This window comes from Pelmatolapia mariae, linkage group LG20 (genome assembly GCF_036321145.2).
Source record: "Pelmatolapia mariae isolate MD_Pm_ZW linkage group LG20, Pm_UMD_F_2, whole genome shotgun sequence".
Lineage (NCBI taxonomy): Eukaryota > Metazoa > Chordata > Actinopteri > Cichliformes > Cichlidae > Pelmatolapia > Pelmatolapia mariae.
This window is the reverse complement of record NC_086244.1, coordinates 14,716,025-14,740,835: the sequence shown is the minus strand read 5'-3', so window position 1 is coordinate 14,740,835 and position 24,811 is coordinate 14,716,025. Positions and strand designations below refer to the sequence as shown.

At 42.5% G+C, this 24,811-nt stretch overlaps 2 protein-coding genes and 1 long non-coding RNA gene across 5 annotated transcripts in view; 2 read left to right on the top strand and 1 right to left on the bottom strand.

Annotated features, from left to right (window-relative positions):
* shroom3 (shroom family member 3) overlaps positions 1-16,040 on the top strand; it is a 72,335-nt gene extending 56,295 nt beyond the window's left edge. For all 3 annotated transcript variants that reach the window (XM_063463674.1, XM_063463673.1, XM_063463675.1), the window contains 9 exons: positions 1,283-1,359; positions 4,207-4,292; positions 4,432-5,158; positions 5,267-5,495; positions 6,385-6,530; positions 9,189-9,288; positions 9,475-9,640; positions 9,929-10,050; positions 11,752-16,040. In XM_063463674.1, coding sequence (XP_063319744.1) covers positions 1,283-1,359; positions 4,207-4,292; positions 4,432-5,158; positions 5,267-5,495; positions 6,385-6,530; positions 9,189-9,288; positions 9,475-9,640; positions 9,929-10,050; positions 11,752-12,138 — 2,040 coding nt within the window. In that variant the 3' untranslated portion in view covers positions 12,139-16,040. The remainder of the gene's footprint in view (positions 1-1,282; positions 1,360-4,206; positions 4,293-4,431; positions 5,159-5,266; positions 5,496-6,384; positions 6,531-9,188; positions 9,289-9,474; positions 9,641-9,928; positions 10,051-11,751) is intronic.
* LOC135932253 (uncharacterized) lies at positions 8,601-10,035 on the bottom strand. The gene is made up of 3 exons (XR_010573375.1): positions 9,912-10,035; positions 9,410-9,659; positions 8,601-9,252 (listed from the first exon to the last, which is right to left on the bottom strand). It is a non-coding gene; the product is annotated as an uncharacterized LOC135932253 (long non-coding RNA).
* Positions 16,041-16,498: 458 nt separating the features above from the next.
* LOC134619194 (mediator of DNA damage checkpoint protein 1-like) lies at positions 16,499-22,830 on the top strand. The gene is made up of 5 exons (XM_063464966.2): positions 16,499-18,836; positions 20,933-21,169; positions 21,408-21,787; positions 21,974-22,161; positions 22,374-22,830. The coding sequence occupies exons 1-5, from the start codon at positions 16,499-16,501 to the stop codon at positions 22,828-22,830; spliced, it is 3,600 nt and encodes a 1,199-aa protein (XP_063321036.1).
* The last annotated feature ends 1,981 nt before the right edge of the window (positions 22,831-24,811 follow it).

Below are 24,811 nucleotides of genomic sequence, written 5' to 3'. Positions count from 1 at the left end.
AAATTTACCTCTTTTTTCCAGAAATCTTTTAATGGTGGCCAAAGGCTGGATTTGAAATGTAACATCTTCTAATTACTGAAGCTAGAGGCTAAAATGCAACCTAACCCTAAATCCTGCCTTTAAGTGGTGGATGTTAAGGGGTTAAATTTAAGGACTTTATGTTCACGGATCGTTGCTGAAACATGCCAAAGGAGAGTTTACAGGTCAAAGTCGGCTTGCTGGAGAGACATCAGTGCATGTGGTCTTAATGTGTGATAAGGTCTGTGGTCAGACTTGTGATCGCTGATGGCGCTGTCTGGGTTTTTCAAACAGCTCAGAGACACAGGAACAGGAGTATTTAGTGTTTCTTGCTAGTCTTGATTTATAAAGTCCAAGAGCTCAAAGAAAGGCGTTAAACATGAGAGAAACCCCTTGATTCAGATAAGGATAATTCTACTGTACACAGACTGTGATTTATAGGAACAGAATGATTTCATTAAAGTAAATAAAGTGATTACACATTACACCTGGTTACTGCAATGGCAGTAATCAGTTTTGTAACTAAACCATGGCAGACTCGATGACATTTCCATGCTTTTCAGCATTCTTTATTACTACACACACGTTTGCTGTTCACAAACACACACGGCTGCAGCTTCCAGCCACCAGCCGAACACACATCACCAACAACAACACCTGACAGGACTCTTTCTGCCGGTGAGGCGTGATTGCAGATGCCGCTCGGGTGCATCCGCCTTCCCTGCAGTGGCACCGCAGACCATGCCCTGCCACAAGTTTATTATTATTATTATTATTATTATTATTATTCAGCAACCAGATCAAGGCAGAACCCTTTAATTTATCATCTCCATCTGCATCTAAACCTGGATAATCATAGAAAGAAATTGCAGAAAGCATTTTCTGGAATTTTAATGTCTTAAGTTCCACCAGGTCACCAGGGGCCTGCTTTAAGGTTAGGTTTTACCCACATGTTAAATAGGCAAATTTATGAAAACTAGAAAATTTCATTTTTGCTTTTTTGATTTTGCATTCTCTGTTTTCAAATATTTCCATTTGGGTGACCCTAAAAGCGGAAAAATCTATAATATATAAAAGGTTATTTTGACATTAAGGTGCCAGTGACTCCTTGGATATCAAGAAGTAAAACTGACTTCTTGTACTTGACCTTAATGTACCAAGTGTTTTTAGAGGTTATAAGCTTTGATTTGGCTAAACATACATACATTAATATGTATAAAACTACAAGAAATTGATTATTCCACTTTCTCTCTTTGTGTTTCAGGACTTCCTTCCAGATGATGTCCGGATGTTTGGCGTCTTCATCTCGGAACATGATCGCTGTGCTCTGGCTGCCGACAGGTACGTCGCGTTTCTATGACCACCATGTCTGGGTTTCACCTGGTGGGTTCTTCTGGTCCTTCATTACCATTTTTCTGTCATATGACCATCAAGGATCCATAACTTTACTTACAAGTGCAGCACTGTGCAAGTGATTTCTTGGTCCTCATACAGCCCAGTGTGAGCTCAAGTGGGTCAGACAATCAGTAAAACAAAAGCATAATAACCTAACTTTGCTTGTAAATGAGTAAAATTAGAGTAGAAGTAGAACAAAAGCGTGGCGCGCAGGTGTCTCTGTTGCACCTGTGCAGGGATTTCATCTGTTTAATCTGTCATGATCTTCTTATGATTAAAGATGGTTTGCTATGAGACTTGCTTGATGTTTGGGCTCAATGGAACAGATCAGATACCTGCCTGAGGGTACTGGAGGTGTGGTGGACAAGAATTCTGCTATTTGAAGTGTCTGAAAGTTTAATCAGTCTTCATCGATGCATAATCAACAAAAGTTAAGATCCTGAACGTCTCTCTGCAGAGCCTTTTCTCTGGCGATTCGTTCAGTTTAATAGATAAGGTTTAAAATGTGACTAAGGACTGAGGGATCGTGGGAATTCAGGTTCATTGCTGAATGCGGTATTTTAGCTCTCTTCCATAAAAGGCTGTTGACTCTCAGACTGTGCTTGCTTTAGGCTCTTTGCTATTTTAAAACCATCTTGTGCCCAGCTGTTGGCATCACGGAGAGAAGGACACATTTAGGAGGAGAAAGAAGGAAAGGAGGACTGGATATAAAGGATATAAGGGATTGGGGGTGATGGAGGCACAGGGGCAACAGCTAAAGGAGACACAGAGCTAAAGGAGAAGGTGAAAGGAGATATGGGTGAAAGGAGGAACAGATGACATGCAAGAGTTGAAAAGGATGAATATGGAAGGTGGTGGTAAGAAGGAAAGAAGAGGAGCAACTGAGAACCAGTAAAAGTAAAAAAAAAAAAAAGAGGAAGGAGGGTGTAAGAAGGTTTTAGAGCTTTACTTCTTCTGTTCTTTAGAAATGAAACTCCAGGCAGCTTTCTGAAAAGCTTTTAGAGAAAAAGAAGGGAGTATCTGTTGTATGAAATGAGAACAGGGAAGAGGAGGTATGGTATTTAAAGTTAGTTGAGAGGAGGGAAGAAAGGGTATAAAGTTACAAAATGAGGCAGAAGATTGGCCTTCTCTGAGTTCAGGAGAGGTTTAAAGGATGGAGTAAGAAAGAGAAGAAGGAGTTAAATAAGGGAGGAATGAGGAGTTTTTAAGAAGCAGGAAAAACTCCCTGGCACTGAGAGGGAAAAATAAACAGAATACCAACTCTTGTCTGCAGGGATTTATTAGTTACAGACATTTAAATATGTTTGCCCTTAAAATGTGAAGGTGAAAAGTCATTCTGAGGAATTCTGAGTGTGTGTTTACACAGATCAGTCTGGTGTCTGGATATAGCCAGGAACATGAGTGCAGAAATCCAGATAACTGAGCACAAACAGCTGATAAGATCAAAAGTAGTTTAGATCACAGTTAGGACACTGGATGTTAGGAACAACTAAAGGTCAATAGCACTTTATTTAAACCTGAAAACAACACATTGCATATATTTTATATTACTTTATGGATTGACAGCCAGTAACATCTCCCAGAGCAGCAGTACTAGTTTCCATCCATTTGTCTTGTGCTTATCCGGGGTCACAGTTCCAGCCAGCTAAGTGAGTTATTTCAGGTCAACTCGAGGCGTTTTTAGGCCAGTGTGATCTATAGTCTCTCCAGCATGTTCTCAGTCTAAGCCAGGACTCTCCTACCAGTTAAAAGTGCCTGGAAAACCTCCAACTGAAGACACCCAAGAGGCATCCTGATCACATACCCACATATATGCTTTAAGAAAACATGAAACACACACAAGTCAACACTCTGACCAGCTGCCAGAAACAATGTTGCAGCTATAAACCACTGCACACCGAGAAGAATTTTCTCTAATGGTCTTCAGTCGACCTGGAACTTTAATTAAAGTCGATTACTTTATGTCTGCAAGAAGTTTTGCCAAATTAAAAAAACCCACTAATGCAAATTCCGTGAATCCAACATCACTGAGTTTGGCATCAAGTTTTCATAATAATCTATGGTTACTCTCTGGGGAATAGGAATGACATAAAATGATAAAATAATAATTAAATCATGAGACACCCATCCGTGCAATGCTTTTCTACCACTTACCTGTGTCTGGGTCGCAGAGGCAGAAGTCAGAGTTACTTAGACCTCCCTCTCCTGACCCACCTCCTCCAGTTCATCTGGGGCAACACCGAGGCATTCCCCACCCAGGCAAGAAACATAATCTCTCACGTGTTTCCTCGCTCTTCTTTAGGGTCCTCCATCCCATGTAGGAGGAGTCAAGAAAGCACCGTAGTGAGATGCTGAACCACATCACCAATTCCTTTTGATGTGAAGTAGAAGCATCTTTAGTTGGAATCCCTCCCAAATAACTGCGCTTCTCTTCCTATCTAACAGTGGTCCGAAACACCCTTCAGATGAAACTCATTTCTGCTTTCTGTATCCGCGCTCAATGTCCACGGGTTCCAATATATACACGAAAAGCAAATATATTATCCTGAGGCCACTGAACCGGAAGCTCCAGGCTATACCTAGAAATTCTTTCTATAATGAACAGAATCGATGACGGTCAGTTGACCTGCTAGAGCTGAACGCTAACCAGGAGCCACTTATTGTCAGATAATAAGATATCCCATTGCTGTCCAAATTTTAAACCAACAAAATGTGCTTAGTTGTAGAGATATTTTCAGTACCACTGCTTTCCTCACTTTCTTTATTCCTTTTTTCTTCATGTCTTCCTTTAAGACCTGCAAACGTCCATGTACCAGAAGGCTTCATCTCTCCATCCCAGAACAGCATGAACACCTCCCAGCCCATAGGACCCTCTAAAGGTGAGTGAAATTAAAAAAACAAAAAAACAAAAATATTAAAAAGTGTGAAATTTGCAGCCTTTTTAATTATTCTTCAATTATGACACACTCCAGGATTCACTGAATTTAACTCACTAGCCTCCTTGTTTTTAAATCCCAGGCTTCTCCCAAACACCGGTCATTCGTAAGGAACGGCAGAGGAACAGCGAGCGCCAGCGTGCCCAAAGCACCTCCACCTTGGCGGCCTCTGTTGGCCTGCCCTACCCGTTGTCACCACCCAGGACTCAGGAAAGAGGCAGCGATGAGTGGCAATCAAGCGAGAGGTTGAGCCAGGCCAATCTGGCCGGCATCACTTTCCCTGGCATCCAGCAAGCGAGCGTAGGCAGTGGTGAAGAAAGTAACATTTCTGGTGTTGAACATGAAAAACAGAGTAGACACAGTTTGAGTGACGCCACCCTGTTAGAGGACACCGCAAAGCACACTTACAGAGGCAGAGCCTCCAGTTTAGAGATGAGAGGCGGACTTTCTGAAGAAAATGTCAAACCAGTTTCCCCAGTGACACCAACCTCACCTAAAAGGAAGGGTAGCGGAAGCAGCACATCCTCTCCTCTGCCGTTCTCCCATCCGACTGTCCACCTGTCCTCACTGCGAATCTCAGAGACCAGCCTCTTTGGCTCCGTCAGCCAACAGCAACCTCCCGAAACTTCCACAGGCACACCACTGGAGGACTATGATGAGGTCTTCCTCCAAAATCCTACACCACTTCCTCCACCTCCTTCTCCACCTTTTTCTCCTCCAATCAGGGAGACAAACATCACTGAGGATTTCCCTCCTCCACCTCCTCCTGTGGAGCTGGAGCAGGAGACTAAGGAGGAGACAGTGGGAAGGTTTGTTTTACAAGATCTGTGTGTTTTATTTGAAATGTCATTACTGTTGTTTTGATTTTTTAAAATTATTTTCTTCTTCCGTTAATTTTCCCATTTCTCCAACTTTAGTTCCACGTCGGAGTTCTCCACCATCTCCACAAGAAAGTCTTCCCCCCAGTTTTTACCAGTCAGCTCTTCTTCTGTGCCCAGTCAACTTCCTTCAATGCAACCCTCCACCATCACTCCAACCACCACATCTGCCACCACAGAGGACAACCTAAGTCTTGAGTACCAGCCGCTGCCCAAAAGGGAGAAAACATCTGAAGAGCTGAGAGTGGAGGCTCTGGCTCAGCAGTTGGTGAGTGTCTGAAGTCAACTTGTATCTTGCTGGAGACTTTGTGTGTGGAGGAATCATCAAATATTTTGGGGCTTAGCAGACAGAGAACAGGGGAAATCTACTTCAAGAGTTCCCATTTTTTAATAGGGATGAGATTTCAAGTAAATATACAATTGGACATTTACTAGAAACTGTTTGACATTTCTTCAAAGATACCAACCTAGCCTCCCAAATGACATGGAATAGTTTTGGCAGGCTTGTGATGTGGTAGCTTTACCTGATAAAAAGTGTTTTACAAATGTAAAAAGTTGCATAACTTAATAGCATCAGTGACAACCCCAAACCTAACCCTTGGCAATCGGAATATGATTCTGTTTTTAAATTGTTCTACAATGGCAATCACAAGACAAAGAAAATAATCTTTCTAACCAACACACACACAAGTCCTCTTCAGTTTTCTCTAAAGGGTTAGAGCAGGGATGTCCAACTCATTTCACATTATGGCCCACATAGAGTGCACTTTGATCTTAAGTGGGCCGGAGCAGTTTAACTCGCCTTTTTGTCAGTGTAAAGAAATTTAACTACACTTTTAATCTCTGAGATTTTTTTATATAAGAAATACAAGTGCAAAAATTCAACAATACATCTCAATTTGTCTTTGTCAGAAAATGTTTCTCTTCAGTGTAAAAAGGTACAGCCAGTATTTATTCCTGGGTCTGGAGTTCACTGCACTGTTTATGGTCTTCGACTGCAACTCCTTTTTCCCCTTTTCCAGTGCAATGCTATGACTGACTTATTCAAGAAGCTTTCAACCACTGTTCACTCACCACTGATTTTGAACTACAAGAAATTGTTTAATTTTGACTACCTTTCTTTATGTGCTTAGTTTTTATTCTTTTCTTTTTTCCAGGTGTTGCAGGACCCCTCCCTAGCACCCCTCTTGGACACGTGGGGAGGTAAATCCACTATAGAGCTATTGGAGGAGATCTTTCCAAACAGCAAACTGATTGGGAAATCACAATGGACCCACAGAGGCAGCAGCCAAGAGGATGACAGGTAAGCAAACCCTTTTATTTCTGGCTGCATTTTCTTATTTGTTCTTTTGGGGAGTGAGTTTGTACAGAATCAGGGTTGAGGGCGGTTGCACCCTAAAGCAAAGCCTGCTTTATCATCTATTTGACTCTAAATTGGACCCAATTGTACAAAAAGAAAACCAAACACTATTAAATTAGACTTGAAACTACCTATCAAGGCCATAAACCCATCAGGAAAGTGTTTACTGAGGTCATAGATCAAAGGAGAAGGAGGCTCAATTTCTAAGAGATGTCTATATAATCTGACAGGCAGAGTAGCTGTCCCCTGCTGGTCATCTAAAAGAATGCAAGTTTAAGGCACTTTCCAGACACAAAAGCTGCCTCCCTCTTTTATACAAAGGTCACACTTCTCAGCTAACATGACTCAAGACTCGTTCTTGAGGTCATTCAACTGAGTTTTATCATAAACCAACAATGGATTTCTTATTTCTGAATATTGAGAGGGTCCCACATATCTAAGCTTTTGTTGCATTAGCTGGCTTGACAAAACCTAAAAATGTGATTCATAATGGATATCGCAATGTTGCTTATTCTCTTTATTTATTTTATTTACTCAGGCTTTCTACTTCAGGATCTGTGCACATAATGACAGCACACTCTAAGTGCTTTGAGGTTTTATAATGTCTTTAATAACCATGTCTTTGATTGGTCACATGCTGTCAAATCATCTATTCACGTGAATTGGTTCCTAGCTAGATTAAGAAAGACTGGGTTGGCATATAAAGTTGATAACCAACTTCATGTGACCACTTAGCCCAATATTGGTGTATGTTAAACCAGTTACGAAAATGGGTATGTAGAACTTGCTTCATAGTACAGCGCGCTGGTGTAACCTTTCTAGTTTGTTTATTGTGTCGGCAGATGAACATGTCAGATTCACTCAGAATCATTCCCACTCTGATTCCTCTGATACATCCACTTACACAGAAGGAACAAACAAAGGCTTACAATCAAAGATAGTTGGTTCCAAATAGTTGGATAATTACAACACTGGAGTGCACTAAACAGTCTGGTGATGCTGTTTAAAGTGCTTTATGTAAGGCAAAGCTAAAGGCCTCCACAATGACTCTGTTTATTTAGCCTCAAGAGCAAAATTGCACAGTGACTTTTATGGGACTGAAGCACGACACCAACATTTTTGGGGGTAATGGACTTCCTGTAAACCAGCATTTATCACCCTTGCTGTGTATGCTGACAGCCTCCTTCCTCTTATCTGCTGCTGTCAAAGCAAAGGAGGAACATTGGGAGCCTCAGCTGTCCCTGCAAGTCGCAGCCTGTGAAGTCAGTGACATCCCGAGTGTGTTTTGGTTCGCTGGCAAACGCGTTGTTCACAGAAAGAATGAGAAGACAAACAGCCGTCATTGTAGAGGTTGTGCTTTTGACCCTCTTTGATTTTCTCTGCTGCCACACTCCTTGTGAAGACTATATAGGGGGTCATGAGTGAACCCGGCATCGAATTTATTTCGATTTCTCGAGGTCTTTAACCCTGCTCGAGTGGATGAGGTAACATGCGAGTTCAAAATCAGCTTCCCTTGCTGACTGAGTGTCAAAGTTAGACAGGTGAGACCAGACAAACCTGATCAACAGCAGCACAGTTTGGACAGCGTTGTCAACCTCCATGAGAATTTCTTAAACATCATTACCTGAATGGGATGGTATGTATAGGGGCTAAAAATATATATTTTTAAAAAGGACAGTGAGTTAAGTGCAAGGTTTAAAAGGGATTTTACAACTAAGAAAACCAAGCAGCTGTTTTTCTACTTTTAGTGGACTTGAAAGGACGCCCAAAAAAACTCAAAATGAGTTGTATAGTGGTGCGCTTTGACTTACAAATCGATAGTCACCCACTTACCCCCAACCACTTGGGGCAGATGGCTGCCCCTCCCTAGCCTGGTTTTATTAGAGGAAAAGGAACTTCTTCATTCTCACTGTCTGGAATCTGGCATTTCCATATTGGTGCAGTTTTAACAAACTGAGGGACTGCATGTGCCTTTTCATGTTATTTAATAATCAGGATGGTCATACAGGTAGAAAAATGAAGCTAATGCAGGTGACTTTTTAAACTCTGTGAAACAAAGAGTGTGTTCATCGCTATTTACATTTAGAAAGTTCAGAAATCTGCAATATGAAAATACACTTTGACACAGTGCAAAAATGTACCTAAAATGTGTCTTAATACTGGATTATTATTACTAATGAGTTCACCCAGAGGCAGTATTTTACTGCTAGAGCTGATGAAGGTGGGGCTTCTTTTGCCTGTTTTATAAACTCTTGCATCTCTCTAATCCAAAAGAGCTCTTCATATTTTATCTGATTATATTGTTTTAATGGAAAGGCCACAAGTAGGAATAAAACAACTTTTTTACATTTTCCATCTAACCAGCCCTTCAGGCTTATTCCTGCAGCAACACTGACACCTAGTGGTACTGTGTCGCTGGCATAACAGACTGGATCTGGTCAGTAAAATAGCTTTTTCTTTAATGTGAGCCTCCACTTCATCAGCCTTTTTAAATTGACCTTGAAAAAGTGTTTCTGTTCTTTCAAATGCTTTAAAATGGATAAAATACAGGGCTGTCACATCAAAAATATCTGTTTTTAAATAGTATTGTCTTCTTTGTAGGACCCAGGCTGGCATCTGCGATCCTGCTCAGAGCATGGCGACAGATCAAAAGAAGGAGACCAATCTGGATCAAGAAGAGAAGGATCTCAACACCAGGAAGGTAAAATAAAAAATAATAATAATAATTTCTCGTTAAAATGTGAATAATTAACAGTGTTAAGATATAATGTAGGTGCACAAATCAATAAATCTGTAAATGAGTCTTATTTTTAAATATTTGCCTAAAATCCCAGCAGCAGAAGGTAAAACTGCCAACTGTTTTCACATTTCTCCTGCTGTCCACCAGGTGGAGCTGTGTGAAGCTCTTAGGAGCAGCGTGGTGGCTCTGAAGCGGGAGAAAGAGGCGCTGTGTGAGGAGCAGAAGCATCACAAGGCGCTGGGGGATAGCATCGACACAATGGTGCAGGACCACCTCAAAACCAACGAGAAGGACAAGTACAGCGTGTTCATCGGTATGACATCAGAGTGACGCTGTGACAAAAAACAGAAATATGTCATTTTCATTACACATCCACAACAGATAGGCTTTCAGGGACCCCAAGTTTCAGACGTAAGTATTTCTATCTTTAGTGGAAAGAGGCTTAATGACCTTGGAGAATAAATAAACAAATATAAAAAAAATATAATAGGACCTAAAATCGAGCCTTGTGGAACACCGCAGGTAATATGAGCTGCAGACAAGGAAATAGGTTCTTTCTAAAAGGTAAGAAAAATGTCTTTGACCTGTTTGTTGTTTGCAGGTGATCTGGAGAGGATCGTGAACTTGCTGCTGTCTCTGTGCAGCCGGCTGTCGAGGATTGACAGATCTCTGCTCGCTCTGCAGAGAGACGGGCTGTCGCCAGAAGAAGCAGCTGAAGAGAGGGTGAGACATGCAGAGTCCACCTGCCTGCATCACACCTGCAGTTCTGTGATTCAGGCAGTAAAACAAATGGGACAGTAACTAAATTAAATTCGTTTTAGGTTTAGTTTTGCCCTTCATACGGTAACAGTTTTCCTCCATACACCTTTAATGTCTTTGGCACATTGACACTTCAGTGTCTAAAGTGTCTTTATACTAAGTGCCTGATATCCAGATCAAGGTTCTTGGGGGTCAAACCATCTGAGACTGAGTTATGTGATTTATTAGAAGTATATGTAGGCATGTGTGAAAAGAATAATAGAGAATTAGATTTGGGGAAATAAATATGGATAAATTCCAGAAGACGTGAAGTGACTAAAATAAAACAGAAAATTAAGTAAGCAAATGGGAAAAGTAACACAAAGCTAAACTGAAACAAGATTGTAAATTTCTGCCAGATTTTATGAATTAATTTCTATATTTATTTACATTTTTGACTATTTTAAATACATATAAATATTTGTAAGAATCCTGATATTGTCAGTTTTGGTCCTCTATAGGACCAAAACTGACAGGGAAAGGGACTTTAACTTAAAGTATAAATCTGAACACATTTTGCACCACACTATCTGCGTCCCTGCTGTTTTCCTTGTTATTTGTTTCCCTTTACCTGCATGCTTTCAAATTCTATAGAGTCAAAGGAAGACGGTCCAAATAAAAAAAAAAGTTTCTTCATTTTTGTGGAAGGTCTGTGAATAATTGTGTTTAATAACCCTGATCTCAATAGTGTGCAGTTCTGCTGTATGACTTAAGCCATGTCTGTATTATCTCAGATATTAAAAATAGTCCCAACAAAGATTTCAGTCCCAAATATTTTGATATATGACAGTTCATTCCAACCCCTTTCTCTGAACAAAGGAGCACACAGAAAAAAATGAGCTTGAATCAGTGAAGACAATCGATGTTTGACTCTGTTAATGTTTGCTGTATCTTTATCTGCTCTCACCCGACGACATAATAGGTCTAAACTTTTGAGTCAACTCACAGATGAAATATTAACTTTTATCTGCTACCCTGGCCTCAAACTCAGACCAATTCTGGTAAATGTGTTATAAAAGCAGTCAGTTGTGTTCAGTGCTTGTTTTTTTTAAGAAGATCAAACAGTTGATTTTATACAGCTTATCGGTTGTTTCTGAATACTTTAATGAGCTTTTTTTTTTTTTTTTTTTTTGCAGTCACACGTTTAAGAACACTTTGTAAAAGAAAGAAGTTTTCCCATCTGTAGCCACAAGGGGGAGCTGAAGTACTATCCACTTGTTTACCCAGTTCCACTGTTATAAAGTACATGGTAGTGATTTAAAGAATTAAGTCACAATGTCTTATTGCATGAAGTTCATTTCCCGAGGTAACACAAACACAGCAGTTATTAGAGACAATTTATTTGTATAACAACAGTCCTCTCAAAGCATTTGGTAAAGATAAGGTAAAGACTGCAACACTGGAAAAAAAAAACAATAATCAGGAGATCCACTGTGAGCAAGCACTTGGGGACTGTAGGGAGAAAGAACTCCCTTCCTTGTGGAGAGGCAACAAACAAACAGGAAAAAATGCAAGCTACAGGAGAGAGAGGACGAGCATTATTGGCATGTGATTTTGAAATATATAAACAAAGAAGATATATAGATGTATGTGTTTGATATATGTGTTTGTTTTCCTCTTCCTCAGGACTCCCTTAATCACAAGCGCTCTCTCCTCCTTCGCCAAACCGAAGACGCTCGAGAGCTGAAGGAGAACCTGGACCGGCGGCAGCGCGTGGTCCACGCCATCCTGTCCAGTTACTTCAGCGCACCCCAACTCCAAGACTACCGGCGCTTCGTCAGCACCAAGCCCTCCCTTCTGATCCGCCAGCGACACCTGGACGACCTCATACGACAGGGAGAGGAGCAGCTGACGCGATTGGCCGAGAGCCTACCAGCAGAGCTGGCAGAGGCCAACGGCTGGCCCGCAGCAAGCCCCGTGCCCTGCTCTTCTTTGTTTCCACCACTGCTTCCACCCGCTGCAATTATAAGCCCTAGCCACGTGGTCAGATCTACCACTGTGACATCACTGTGACATCACGAACATGAAGGACAGGTAGCACCATAAAAAGTGAAGGAGCTTTACATGAAGGATCCCCCAAAACAAGCTCCGCCCATTTTGAAATGACTATGCAGACTTCACACATGAAGAAAAGCCTTTAATGTGCCTCTTTCTGTTCACGCCTGACTGCACATTAGGCCTCTGTTCACCTGAACGCCAGCAACTAGACAATATTTCTAACCACACTCTGCTCCAATGAGTGATTTTAAGATCAGAGGATTACCAGGAAAGTTTATCATCAAATCCTTCAAAGGACAATTCCAGCATGGTGGATGATTTTCTCCATTTTTTTTAAACACTTAGACCTTTTCTGCTTTTTTTTGGGGGGGGGGGGGGCTTCTTATATATATCCTGCTTCAGTGAAGGATTAAACATGGCCAAAGTTTCACTTTCACATAGGTTTTTCTACTCTGGGATCTGTATGGTGTCATAAAGAGGGGATACCCAGTGTTTCCCACACATATCCTTCTTACCCATTTCTCAGTTTGTACTTCCTCACCTCTTCTTCTTGCATCTTAGTTCCTTCCACCAGAGAACCAAAAAGAGAAAGTGAGGAAGAGACACAAGGAAAGGGGAAGAACAAAATGAGGCACTGCTGCTTTAAAGCGTTCTCTGTTACACATGAAATGTGGCATATAGTTCCTACTGATGTATTTTACACAAGCCTTCATTAGCTTATCAAAAAAATCCACAAAAAAAGGAGTGCTGGAAGTGCAAATAATGAGAGGTAGATGAAGAGACAAACAGGACTATTTATACACACTCAAATGTATATATAGTCCTGAGGCACAGGTGGGAACAGTCACACACAGGTGAAACTCATGAGTGCAGGGCAGGCAATCTCAAAAGTGGAAGTAAAACCACAACGAGACACACAAAGACACACAAAAGACAGACGTAGCTTCCAGGTTTAAAAAGTAATGTCAACACACAAGTGCCTTAAAACGGCATTCTTCATAATGGACACCAGAGGGCGATAACTGGTTACAAAAATGCCTCTGGTCTATGGAAGTCTACAGGAACACAGTTCTCTGCTGAGACCTGTGTAAACATTTTCCTGATGAGTTTATGGGCTCAGTCACAAAAAAAATCAAAGCTTCAAAACATGTGACACCACAGTGGCTACAGAAAACAGGTCATAGCCAATTACATAAAGAACACTGAAGCAGAAACACATAGAAAGGACAGGAAAATAACACACTGGAGACTATTTATGAATGAATGCTTCAGTGTGGAGCTTTCAGGCATGAAACACCTCCAGAGGGAAAACACTTGTGTATCCTCACTCTGCTCTGACCTCCAGATGTTTTTTAGAAACTGGGACATTCTTCAAGATGGTTCTGTTAGACTGATTTCCAGGTCAGGGCAGGAGGAGAATGCACAAAATAGAGCAATGAAAAACCCTGTAGACTATGTGTACTCAGGTCCACCCGTGTGAGAACACCATCCATGGTATAGTTACTAGTGGACAATCTCCTTGCTTTTCTATTCTGATTTCATCCAGCTGCTTCTCTGTAAAGGGTGTTATCCTTTGTTTAGGTGGACTTAAACTCCACCACCTGCAGTTGTTGTAAGAGAAAGAGCTAAATCCACTTGTTACAGGCAGAGTTGCCCCAGTAATAAGACAAATAAAGATTATTTTAAACTGTGAATTATGCAAAGCTACTCTAGTAGAGCCCAAGAATAAATCATATGGAGGTGAATTAAATATTACTACACTGGAATTGTCCTTTAACTGACTGGTGATACTTTCAGGAGCCTCAAACATTCACACCTTCCTCCATGAGGTCTTTCTATCTGATAGCTGGTGCACATGAGCAGTTATCTCCCAAAGAGAAAGCACCACCATCTTTAAAAGATCATCATCTTCTCCATCTTTCCACGGAGCCTGCCTCACTCTCACGTCACCTTAACCTTAATGAACACCAAAATCAGAGGGACTACGATCTTGTTTCACTGTTTCACTAGACAGAAAGCAAAAAAAATCCTGAAGATGAGCTGTAAACGTCACTGTCATGTTAAACTGTAACACAACTACTGCCACTGCTGTCTGCACATCTGCAGCTTGTAGCACTTTGTAGCAGTCCCACTGCTGTTTGCAGCAGAAATCACACTGACCTATAGACACTGTCGTATGCCTCTCATCAAGTCTGACGCTTCACAAGGAAAAGTACAGATTCCAAAGACTTTCACAGGCTGAGATTTCCAGATTTCATCTTGGTTCAATTTTGGACTTTGGAGGGGTTTTTTTATGTCAGAAATGTTGACAGCTACGGTAGTCACCTTAAAATCCACTGATTTCCAACAGAGATCAACTTAAAAATAGAATAATCGGAAAAATAACCCAAAGATATTTAACTTTGTGACGCTGAGAAGAAGCAAACCTTTACAATTGAGAGATTGTAATGTTCTAACTTTCAGATCATTTATAGAAACATTTTCAGTTCCAGGAAACCTTTAAATTAACAATATGTTTCCCACTGTGTAACATGACATTTTATTTTAATTATCCTTCTTTCAGAAACTTCTCCAAACGACTTTCAGTTTCATAGAAAACTGAGAAACATATTTTTAAACTCCTTTCAGTCCAGCTCTCTCAGAGAAAAGAAAGACCCACACTGTAAAACCTTTAGATGCCAGATTTATCACTTTATTTTTAAGCTGTGCATCAGTTTCTTCTCTTATCCATCCATTCATTCATTTTCTGCCACTTATCTGAGTGCAGGCTGTGGGAGTAGCAGTCTGAGCTCTCCTCTCCCTGGCCCCCTCCTCCAGCTCTTCTATTAGCCAAGACATCAGTGCATCCCGGGTCTGAACCAGGCCTCCTCCCAGTTGGCCATAACATAAAACACCTCATTTAGGCAGAGGAGGCATTGTAGTATGTCATTTAACCTCAGCTCTTTCTCCCTCTCTGCCTGATACCATTGAAGTCCCTGATTCTAGCAGAGGATGAAGAAAGAAACGCCACGAAAATACCCGTAGCCTTACTCTATGTGTCGAATCCAACATCCCTGTGCTGACATTTTAATACAAATTCAACTGGTGGCTGTTTTTTTAAATTGTTAATCTAAAAATTTCAGGATGTAGGACCTGAACTTTTTTGGCCTTTGAAGCCAGGCGTCCCAGGAAAAATTTGAAATATGAGTTTGGTTACTCACTGAGATTATTTCTCAAGGTGTGTTTACACACGTACCTGAACAGAGATGTTCAGATTTAAAACATTATGGTGATAAAACTGACTTAAAATTGGTGGTGTGTCCCTTTAATTCTGTTTCAGTTGACCCCACTGACTTCTTATTTAATTAAATTTAGGTAATAATTTTTTTTAAACACAGAAAATGTGTTGTCAGATGAGTAAAGTACAAAAGGAAACAAGTGCAAAATGGTGACCTTTTTATTTTTAATCCTTACATTTTTTTTCTTTGTTTGATACATTTTTGTCATATCTGGGCTTCCATAGCTCCTCCGTGACTCATTGCAGGATCAGGTTTATAAACTTTTCTCACCTTGCTGTATAACAGGCACCATTTGGCTTCCCTTCACTTCATACAGACTCCGAATGGTTTCATTTCTGCAGTATATGATATTTATTTGCTTCTGGTCAGTGGAGGGTTTTTGTCTTTTATTCCACGCCTACGTGTTTAGTTTTGAGAGCACCTTTTAAATATTCTCCAAGCAGTACAACACACACACACACTGCCGTATGCCCTCCTCTATAACCCCAGTTGTACTGTTGATTACTGTTTATTTTCAGAGGCACTAAAGAATATCTCGAAAAGATTCTGGTTTATTGTTGAATGAAATTCAATGTTTGTTTTCTGAAAGACTTAAGAACAATAAATAAAAAGTAACAGCTTTTTTTTTTTTGCTAAATAAATGTTTTTTGTAAATACTATCAGACTCTTTCTTCTCATCCTGTTGACCTGCACACACACACACATATATATAGATGAATATCATCACTGCAGTGGAAATAAAGTTAGAAAGAATCGGGATATTTAAATGATGTAAAACAGCAGCAGGCGAGCTCTCGGACCTTTTACAGAAACCTGCTGAAGTTTTAGCGCTTCCCTGTCTGCAGTGCTATAAACACATGATTATTATCACGGCTTTACTGCACATTTGGTTCCTGAAATAGGAGCTCGCATCTTCACTTCATTTAGATCCGCAACAAACATCCGGGTTACCTGCGGGGATGCGGCAGGTGAGAGTGCGGTTAAATACCTGGGGTGGGCGGAGTTTATTCTGGTCTGACAGAAACAGCTCCTGACCTTTGGGACTAACAGGGCGGGAGAGAAAGAGAGGAGCTGCATAACGCACTAATCGGAGCGTAATGGCCTCGGAGTTCACTCAGGACGCGGTGCTGGTGTTCCTCCAGAGCCGCGGAGGCACAGTGAAAAACTCCGACCTGGTTCTGCACTTCAAAAACTTCATTCGGGATCATGCGGACCAGGACCGAAACCGAGAGCTCTTCAAGAAGTTCGTCAACTCCGTGGCCACCGTCAAACAGCTGGACGGAGTGTCTCATGTGATCCTCAGGAAGAAGTTCAGAGGATATGTCCCAGGTAGCGGGGCTGAAGTGGGCTCCTCCGACCCTCCGTGGGTCCCGGTCGGGAAGAGCGCCGAAATTGCCGCTCCTAACAAGCCGCGACAGAAACCGCAGCAGAAAGAAGCGACTGCACCCGCCCCGTCGGGAGAAACTGCAACGAAAACAATCTTACCTGTGGCTGGCCTCGTCCTGACCAACAACAACAGCGTGCAGGAGAATTTAAACCTGAGGCAGCAGCAGGTACACCAGTCTATACGACCAGTGACAGCACAGGTAGTGAGTCACAGCCCACAGACACCACAGCTGAAGACACCCAGTCTGCCCACGCCTCCTGCTCTCGATCAGGCTTCTAAAGTGGGGCAGGGGCAGCAGAGAGTGGGTTTTGGTCCACCTCCTGGTGTCACACCTGCACCTCCTCACAGAGCAACCAGCCCAGGGTCAGAGGTCCTCACAGGGCAGAAGCAGCCAGAAGCGGGTGTTCATGCTCAGCGTGCACCCCGACGGGCGAGAAACAGGCCAAGTTACAAAACTGCTGTGAGCCAAGATGATGAAGAGGAGAAAGAGGAGGAGATCACAGTGACGCAGATTTCAGCAGGAGGAACGCGGCCCCCGAGCGCTCCACTCAATGCCCCGGGGAGGGTCACGCCTGCTCCTTCTTCAGGCCAGAGGAGTTACAGTCAGGGTACTGAGGGGCAAATACTCACCCCTCGGAGTCCAACTAGGGTCATTCCGAACAACAGCAACTTTGACCTGAGACAGCAGCAGGCACACAGCACACCTGACCAGTCTATGCGACCAGTGACAGCACAGGTGGTGAGTCACATCCCACAGAAACCACAGCTAAAGACACCCAGTCTGCCTACACCTCCTGCACCAGATCAGGCTTCTAAAGGGGGAGAGCTGAGAGGGGGTTTTGGTCCACTTCCTGGTGTCACACTTGCATCTCCTCATAGAGAAACCAGCCCGGGCCCTGAGGTCCTCACAGGGAGGAGGCAGCCAGAGGGGGATGTTCACCCTCAGCATGCCCCCCGACGGGCAAGAAACAGGCCAAGCTACAAAACTGCTGTGAGCCAAGATGATGAAGAGGAGGTCATAGTGACGAAGGGCTCAGCAGCAGGAGCGCGGCCCCCTAGCGTTCCGCTCAGTGCCCCGGGGAGGGTCACGCCTGCTCCTTCCTCAGGCCAGAGGAGTTACATTCAGGGTACTGAGGGGCAAATGCTCACCCCTCGTAGTCCAACTAGGGTCATTCCGAACAACAGCAGCATGGGGGTGAACTTTGACCTGAGACAGCAGCAGGTACACAGCACACCTGACCAGTCTATACGACCAGTGACAGCACAGGCGGTGAGTCACATCTCACAGAAACCACAGCTGAAGACACCCAGTCCGCCCACACCTCCTGCCCTGGATCAGGCATCTAAAGGGGGAGAGCTGAGAGTAGGTTTTGGTCCACTTCCTGGTGTCACACCTGCATCTCCTCACAGAGAAACCAGCCCGGGGTCAGAGGCCCTCAGAAGGGGGCCCCAGCCTCCAGAAGGTGGTCTTCATCAGGAGCCTCCTATGCGTCCACAGCTCACCCAAAGGCGTTTGAAGCACAGACAGAGCTATAAAACTGCTGTGAGTTATGATGAAGATGATGTAGAGGAGGCCCCCATGAGGCGAGGTTCAGGAGAAGGAGCGTGGCCACTGAATGTGCCACTCGGTGACACAGTGAGGGCCATGTCTTCCTCATCGCCGTGCATCATAGACACGCCTGCACCTTCATCTGTCCCACAGATTTACATCCAGGGCGCTGAAGGGGAAAAGCTCAGCCCCCACCATCCAGATTTGAGGGGGCAAACTGCAGGCCCTAGCCTGGAACTGGGCGAGACCACCAGACGCAGCCTGCCTTTGGAGACGGCGCTCAACCACAACATCCGGCAGGGCCACCAATACTCACCACTCGCAAGGGAACCCAAACCGGAGACCAATCAGAGCCACGGATCGTTGATGTCGTCCAGCCACAGCAGCATCTACTCGCCCTCGTCCGCTGGCGGCTTCCACAGCACCAAGTGGCCGCCGTCTAACTCCACCAGAGCATTGGGATGGACCAGCAGCTCCTCGGATCTGCAGATCAGAGCAGGTACGCTAGCAGGTCTTTTTGTTAATGTTAGCTGGTTAGAAGCTTGTCAGTATTAATCCACCACTGAAAATGGTCCCCATCAAAATCACTCTTTCCCCTGTCTCAATGACTCCCCCTGACTTTGTCAGCGATAAATGTCCCCAGGAAAACCTCCTCACTGTCATACACAGGCAGAAATGTGGAAACTAATGCAGAAAGTAAATGAAATTAAATGAATATGTTAAAAATAAATGACTACTAAATCAGTTTAAAAATCAATATAGCTGAAAGTTCAATATAAAATAAAATAAAGAAATATCAACTTATGTCACAGTTTATAGATTATTGCCTCCATTTATTTTTAATATTAATTTTGGTGCATTTAATTACATTAGGAAATTTATTGAGTCACTTTTCACTGGATGAAAAAGTCAAGCTCTTATGTGACACATGAAAAACTTATATGTATGTAAACAAGCATCTAGATCTGTTTATTTATTCATTGTTTAATTTATTTCATTACCTAATACATTTGCTTTTGTTTGTTACATTTTAAAAATTATTATTGTAAAATTACTCACGGCCACTTTATTAGGTACACCTGGGCCAGACCCTTCAGAGCTGCTTGAATTTTTAATGGCTCAGATCGAAAAAGGTGCTGCAAACTTTCCTCAGAGATTTCAGTTCACACTGGCATGATGACATCACACAGTTGCTGCAGAACTGTCAGTTGCACATCAATGATGTGAATTTCCGATTTCACCGCATCCCAAAGGTTCTCTGTTGGATTGAGATCTGGTGATTGTGGAGGCAATTTGAGTACAGTTATATATTAGAAAATGAGCTTTGTGACACGGTCCATTATCCTGCTGGAAATATCCATCAGAAGAAAAGAACATTGTGGTCCTAAAGGGAAGGACAAGCAATGCTCAGGTAGGGCATAGGGTTTAAATGAAAATCAGTTGGTATTAAGGAGCCCTAAGTGTGCCAAGAAAATATCCCCCTCTAATTTCATCCTATTTTAGTGTGCCTGTGTGAAGTTTCTTTTTTTCTTAGCTGATGGGAATGCCTCGGGTTCTGCCGCTGCTTCAAGGTTTGACGTGTCTGCATACTGCATACTTGGGTTATAACATGCTGTTATCTGACTTACTGTTGCCCTCCTATCAGCTTGAAACACTCTGGTCATTCTCCTCTCACCTCTGGTATCAACGAGGCATTTTCACCCAGAGAACTGCCGCTCACTGGATATTTACTCCCACTAGATCAGCAGTTTTTGAAATACTCAGTCCGGCCTCGTTCAAACTCGCTTAAGTCACCTTTGTTTCTCATTCTGATCCTCAGTTTCAACTTCAACAGCTCGACTTTACCGTTTCTACATGCTTAAACATGTTACATGCTGTCACTTGATTGGCTGATTAGATGTTTGCATTAACAAGCAGTTAAACAAGTGTACCTGAGAAAGTGGCCGAAGGGTATATTAACACAAACAAGTGAAAATGATAGATTGTCCTTCTATTTGTTACAAAATTTGATCTATATCATTTACCATAATCACAAGAGGATTTTTTTTTTTTTTTTTTTAGTTAAGTAAAGATTCCTGAACTAGTCATTCATTTTGACAGTTGTGGTCCTCCATACCGTTCAATTGGTAGGAGAAGAGTAAATTTTAAAAGAAATTTAAAAAAATGATCAGCTTAATAGTCAGAAGTGATACTTAATTTAAAAAAAGAAAAGAAAAAAAAAGTTTTATTTATTTAATCCAGCAGTCTTTTATTTATTTAAAATTTAAAACATAAAATAAGTGATTATAGCCTGAGACACATTTATGGGGTTTTTAATAGCACATTTTAGCAAATTGATAAGAAAATTATTAAATTTATTATATTTATGAATGACAGATTTTTGTCAGTTTTGGTCCTCCATACATTTTAGCTACGTCAAAGTTCATCTCAGTAATAGAGTCCAACTCATGCCTGACACATAATGAACAGTATGCACTTAAATAAGCTGCCGTCCTTATTTTGGGTTTCCTGTGTATGCACCTCTGCCTGAGGTGCATTAAGCAAAAGTGGTAATCCAGCTGTTGACTTGTCTCTGTAACATTTTCGTGAAAACAGGTGTGCCTGTAGGCGTGCCCAGAATCCAGGAAACTGTCAAACGAACCCAAAAGAGTATGCTGGACTCCATGATGAGTCGTGCTGACACTAAAACAGTGCCTTGGCATCGCTCCACCGGTCAGCTCTATGACGAGCAGGAGCCCTCAGCTCGTTCGTCACCGCTGCATCGCTCCACTGACCAGCTCAACGAGAACCAATGCTCTCCGGGCCGAGTGGCGCCGTTTTATCTTTCCACAGGTCTGATCCGAAGTTTAAGTTCACTATTCACTTCTAAGCATTTAAAACAGCAATTTCTGTCCTTTATCAGCCCTGTCTTTCATGTTCAAATTGGTTAATTACAACAAAATTTTAAGGAACATCATTTCAAACTTGTCTTTACTTTCCCACCTGCACCATAACCATCGCCTGGTGTCCTTTATCGCTGGGTGGGAATCAATGATTTATACCACACTGAACGCTTCCCTCTGTCTAAAAGGTGATCTCTGTGATCGTGAAGACGCAGCGTCAAGCGATGACTCTGTCTCCTCACCTTACCTGCGGCAGCGTCCAGGGGCCACCAACCGGATGAGCACCAAACAAAGGATGTCCCTCAGCATGGGAGCCGACCTGGACCAGATTCTTCAGGGGGAGGCAAGGGAAGGAAGAGGAACCGAGGAGGCTCGGAGGAGCCGCCTTCACCGGATTTGTTCCTCGCTCAGCCTCCGCCACAATCTGTCGTGCTCCTCATTATCATCCTGTTCCACGCCGCCTCGAAGCCACAGCCTCGCCAGTCTGGACGAGCCAAAAGGGGAAAAGATGAATCCATCTACAGAAGCCTCGCCCTCCTCCAACCACCGTGACAACCACGGTCGACATGTAAGACTTATTAAAACTAACAACTGTGATTAACATAATCACAAGTATTAATTACTGTTCACCTGTTCATAGGTTACATGCTTTTAGCATAGGTTATAAAACCTATACTCTCCTTTTGCCCCACACATATCATATAATACATGATGAGGCTTCATTAATTAAAATTATGTGTGCTCCTGTCATCAGTCGCTGGTTCCTTTGGAGCCGAGGGAACATACCTGGCTGGTTAAGGCGGCGGCGGGCAACTGGCCGGAAATCTACACCCTCTTCAGAGAGGAACCGTCCCTCCTCAACAAAAAAGACTTCATCTCAGGCTTCACTGTACTGCACTGGATTGCCAAACACGGCGACCACCGAGTCCTCAACACTCTAGGGTATGCAGCAAACTTGTGACCTATAATTAGGAACGTCTGAAGTACTTGCATGGATTAGTGCTAGTTTTGTCTGCTCAGGTTTAATAGTGGAAGGTAGACCAATGACCCACTCATGACTCTCTTGTATTGACAGCAGCGTTATAAAATCTTTAATGTGTTTATTATTTATAGATGATAAATGGCACTCATCCATCATCCATTTTCGGTTTCAGGTATGGAATTGAAAAGCACTCTCTTACCTTTGACGTAAACGCCAGGTCTAACAGCGGTCACACGCCTCTCCACATCGCTGTCATGCACGGTCACAAAAACATCATTCGGTTGCTAATCAAGAAGTTCCAAGCTAATGTGAAGCAGAGAGACATGGCAGGTAAGAGACCTTGGCAGTACCTGAGTCTCGACGCGCCGCTGGAAATGTTCCACTTGCTCGCAGCGCCGATGCAGGACGTTATGTCAGGAAAGAAAGGTGTCGAGAAGGCAAACACCAGCTGGGAGCAGCAGCAGAAGCAAAGCCGCCGCCTGCGTCACCATGCCTCCTCAGCTTCAGGAGAGAGCCCGCTGACTATTGCGAGTAGAACGAAGGTGAAACGGGCAACCTCACTCGCTGCGTTGCTTAAACACAAATCGTTAATACGATTTCAAGCACATCAGGTGAACTCCTCAGCTTAAACTTCAGGATTAAGCTTGTTTCAAGAGTCTTGCAACATGGACTAGTCAGAACAGCTAGCTGGTCCGCGGGTCTTAAAAACTACCAAGACGGAGATTAAGAAGCAACTAACGGTTTGTCGCACTTGTTCCTTTGTCATATGCTTGGGCACCAGCAGTGATTCTCATACAGTAGCAAAAAATATTTCCTTTCCTGAAACCAGCAAAAACTGCCAGAAACTATTAAAAGAACAAGCCATGCTGATTAGGCCACTGCATAATTCGCTTTAATATAACTTTACAGTGTTCACAGTAGCAGTCACTGTTACCACCTTATTAATTATCTAGCTATTTAACACAGAAACAAGTATTAAATACTTACAATGTTTCCAGTAGTGGAATGTTTAAAATTAGTATTCCCAACTGGTTTAAAGTGTTTGCTGGAAACTGCTGGTAGTCACTGAGAAAATAATTGCTAAAGCGCCAGCAACACAGGCCTACACACTCCCATTTCTCAAAATATGTATTCTCTGACCAGTTGGCAACCTCTTTGTGGTTGTTTTGGTTGCTAGCATATTTCTAGACATGATGGACTCGTCTACAAACGCTGTCCATCTACTCTTGGAGCTGTAGTGAGGCTGAAAAGTGCAATGCATAGTGGAAAGAGGGACCATTTGCCTGCAAAGTAGAAGTTGGACCTTCTGAAGCATGTCGGTTGCAGCTCTTGAGGGAAACCTCATCCATTTCTGGTTTGCAACACAGTTTCTTGAGTTGTATTATCGCTCGGCTAGTAGTCAGTTAGCATTTGCAGGCAATCATGAAAAACTAAAGGCAATATCCCAGCAACCAAAGCAAACATCAGGTGGTTTTTAGTGTACAATCTTGAGGAATGTCTGCATGACATCATGTGAAAAAAACCTCAATACCTGCCTGGGGAGCGGTTAAACCTCTTGTGGGGGAAAAAATTCATAAAACTCAACACACCCTCTGGTGGTAGTGCTGGTAGTTCCTAAACATGCTTTTTTAAGAATGACCTTGTTTTACAGAAAGAGCAGTGGCATACCAATAATCGCCCTTTCTTTCAGTGAAACTGAAAATATGCAACAGGATAAACAGGATTTCTTCACAGTGGATATATAGAACTGCACATTTTCAGGGTATGTAGGACTTGACTGCCTCCTCTCTCCTCTGTGAAGACCTTTCTGAACTATAAAACCCTATAAACAGTTAAATCAGCTCTTTCAACAGCAGCTGTGAGCTTTGCTTTTAAAGCCTCATTTGTAGATCCTTTTCTGCTGTTGATCGACTGTTGGAAGCCTCTCCAACTGGATAAATATGCCGTATAATATTTCACCACTTCTTATTATAACAAAAGAGAGATTAGTTTTTTGAAGGCCAAAACCTTGAGCTCAGGCCAAACAACTGCAATAAAGAGACTCATGAGTTTCCATGGTAGACTTTGAATGCCTAACAAGAGATTGTATCACAAAGAAGCTGAAATATGATCTAAAGAATGCGATGGTTTAAGCGGGGATCTGATCTGCAAGCGCTTGACTGGTTTTCGGCATGACTTTATTATCTTGCTGCTGTGACAGGAGAACATACAAGGTGTACGTTTACAAGCTGCAGGCTAACAGGAGAGACAGTTCCAGTTTCAGCCGTGATTCATTTACTGATACTCATTTAGAGTTTGGAGTACACACCGCTGCTTTGTTATTAATGTCTGTTTTACATTCCTCCTGCTGTGTACACACCATCCATCAGTTTGTTCAGTGATTTCCCCCCCCCCCCCCCCCCCCTTTCTTTTAACCAGTGTTTAGTTTGACTTCATAAAGATATTATAGACAAATCAAGAATTAAAGTCACTCAGAAAACAACTTGTGAATTAGATTGGCACAAATTAAGTGCCTCTTGGGGAGTATGCATTTGTGTTATTGATATGAACCCATAATAATGTTTAACAAAAAATAAGCACATATGCCAAAATGTCAAATTCTTCCTTTCA

Excerpts from the sequence above, each read along its gene's own strand:
- LOC134619194 (XM_063464966.2), top strand. The coding sequence starts at position 16,499 with ATGGCCTCGGAGTTCACTCAGGACGCGGTGCTGGTGTTCCTCCAGAGC. Across the intron at positions 18,837-20,932 it reads GGATCTGCAGATCAGAGCAG|GTGTGCCTGTAGGCGTGCCC; the intron begins GTACGCTAGCAG and ends TCGTGAAAACAG. Across the intron at positions 22,162-22,373 it reads CGAGTCCTCAACACTCTAGG|GTATGGAATTGAAAAGCACT; the intron begins GTATGCAGCAAA and ends TTTCGGTTTCAG.